Source organism: Mus pahari, chromosome 9 (assembly GCF_900095145.1).
Source record: "Mus pahari chromosome 9, PAHARI_EIJ_v1.1, whole genome shotgun sequence".
Taxonomy (NCBI): Eukaryota; Metazoa; Chordata; class Mammalia; order Rodentia; family Muridae; genus Mus; species Mus pahari.
In genome coordinates, this window is record NC_034598.1 from 90,409,569 (window position 1) to 90,411,004 (window position 1,436).

Genomic DNA, 1,436 nt, shown 5'->3' on the forward strand with positions numbered 1-1,436 from the left:
AAAAAAAAAAAAAAAAAAAAAAAAAAAAAAAGGCTAAAACAAGCTTCAAGACTAGAGGCAAGGCCATTTCTTCCAAAGTGCACATAAAGAGTCTCCAGTTCTCTACAGTAACACACCTGCACAGGCGCCCGCCATCAGAGGAAATATAAACACACCGATCCGTAAGGTTTGTGGAGATAGAAACAAATTCATTGATATAGCCTGCTCTTCGCATCAGCCGGAATGTGCTGACAAGCTTTTTATGGTCTCGAATGACACCCAGGATGTTACCTAACAAAGACAAGAGATAGGTGAGTCAGATGCAAAAAATAATCTGCCTTAAATTATCCATCCAATAATAACACTGAGAAGCAGTGCATAGTCATTTAAAAGTTATTAACACCAGAACTTATTCACAGGCTCTAGGAAGCAGCACAAGGGTATGCTCAAAGATGCTCTATGGGCCTTAAAGCCTGTGGCCATCACACTGGGCACTGACTGAGGAATTCCCCAAGTGTTCTCCTCTCTGACTGTCCTCAACTGTCAGCATGATGATGGGGACAGGAGCTTCACTGGCACAGGTAGGTGGCATAAAGACTAAGAGCCAGCCCCCATCAACCCCCTGGGAAACACTGAGGGGGCGGGCAGCCGACTGCCTTGCTGAGGCAGACCCTTCCTCCAGAGCCTGTATAATAAAGGGCTAGAACTCTCTGAATAGGGGTAAAGGGATGGCCAGAGCTACCAAGTTAATAGGAGAAGGGTGGGCACATTGCCGCCAGCCTCTGGGGGCTTTAAAGAGAGCAGAGAACACATGAAGGAAGAAACGGACATGAACCAAAGCGGTAAAGCATCTCCTTTGCCACAGCTGCCGAGCTGTGGCTCAAAGGCTGGGTAGTACGAGGTGAGCCGGTCTGAGCGTCTCTGCAGGACTGTGTGCATGTTTACCTGGCCACTAAGACCCTACACAGAGCTTCTCTTACTGTGGCTATTTTACCAGCTGCAAACAGATGGGAAGCAGCAGACGGACCTCAGGGCGTTCCATGTCCTCAGAGTCTTGGTGTGGTGGTTAGAATATGACTGGCCCATGGGAAGTGGCACTATTTGGAGGTGTGGCTGTGTTGGAGGAAGTGTGTCACTGTGAGGTGGAGATCTGAATTTTATGTATGCTCAGGTCTGGCCAGTGTGACAGCCTCCTCCTGGCTGCCTGCAGAAGACAGTTTCCTTCTGGCTGTCTTCGGATCAAGATACACAACTCTTAGCTCCTTCCTACAGCACCATGTCTGCTTGTACACTGCCAAGCTTCCTGCAATGATAACGGACTGAATCTCTGAAACTGTGAGCCAGCCCCAGTGTAATGTTTTTCTTGATAAGAGTTGCCATGCGGGCTGGTGAGATGGCTCAGTGGGTAAGAGCACCTGACTGCTCTTCCAAAGGTCCTGAGTTCAAATCCCAGCAAC

General features: G+C 48.5%; 1 protein-coding gene across 1 annotated transcript in view; it reads right to left on the minus strand.

Annotated features, from left to right (window-relative positions):
- Positions 1–1,436, minus strand: part of Polr3b (RNA polymerase III subunit B) — a 104,876-nt gene that overhangs the window by 49,158 nt on the left and 54,282 nt on the right. The window contains exon 15 of the mRNA XM_029542033.1: positions 117–277. Coding sequence (XP_029397893.1) covers positions 117–277 — 161 coding nt within the window. The remainder of the gene's footprint in view (positions 1–116; positions 278–1,436) is intronic.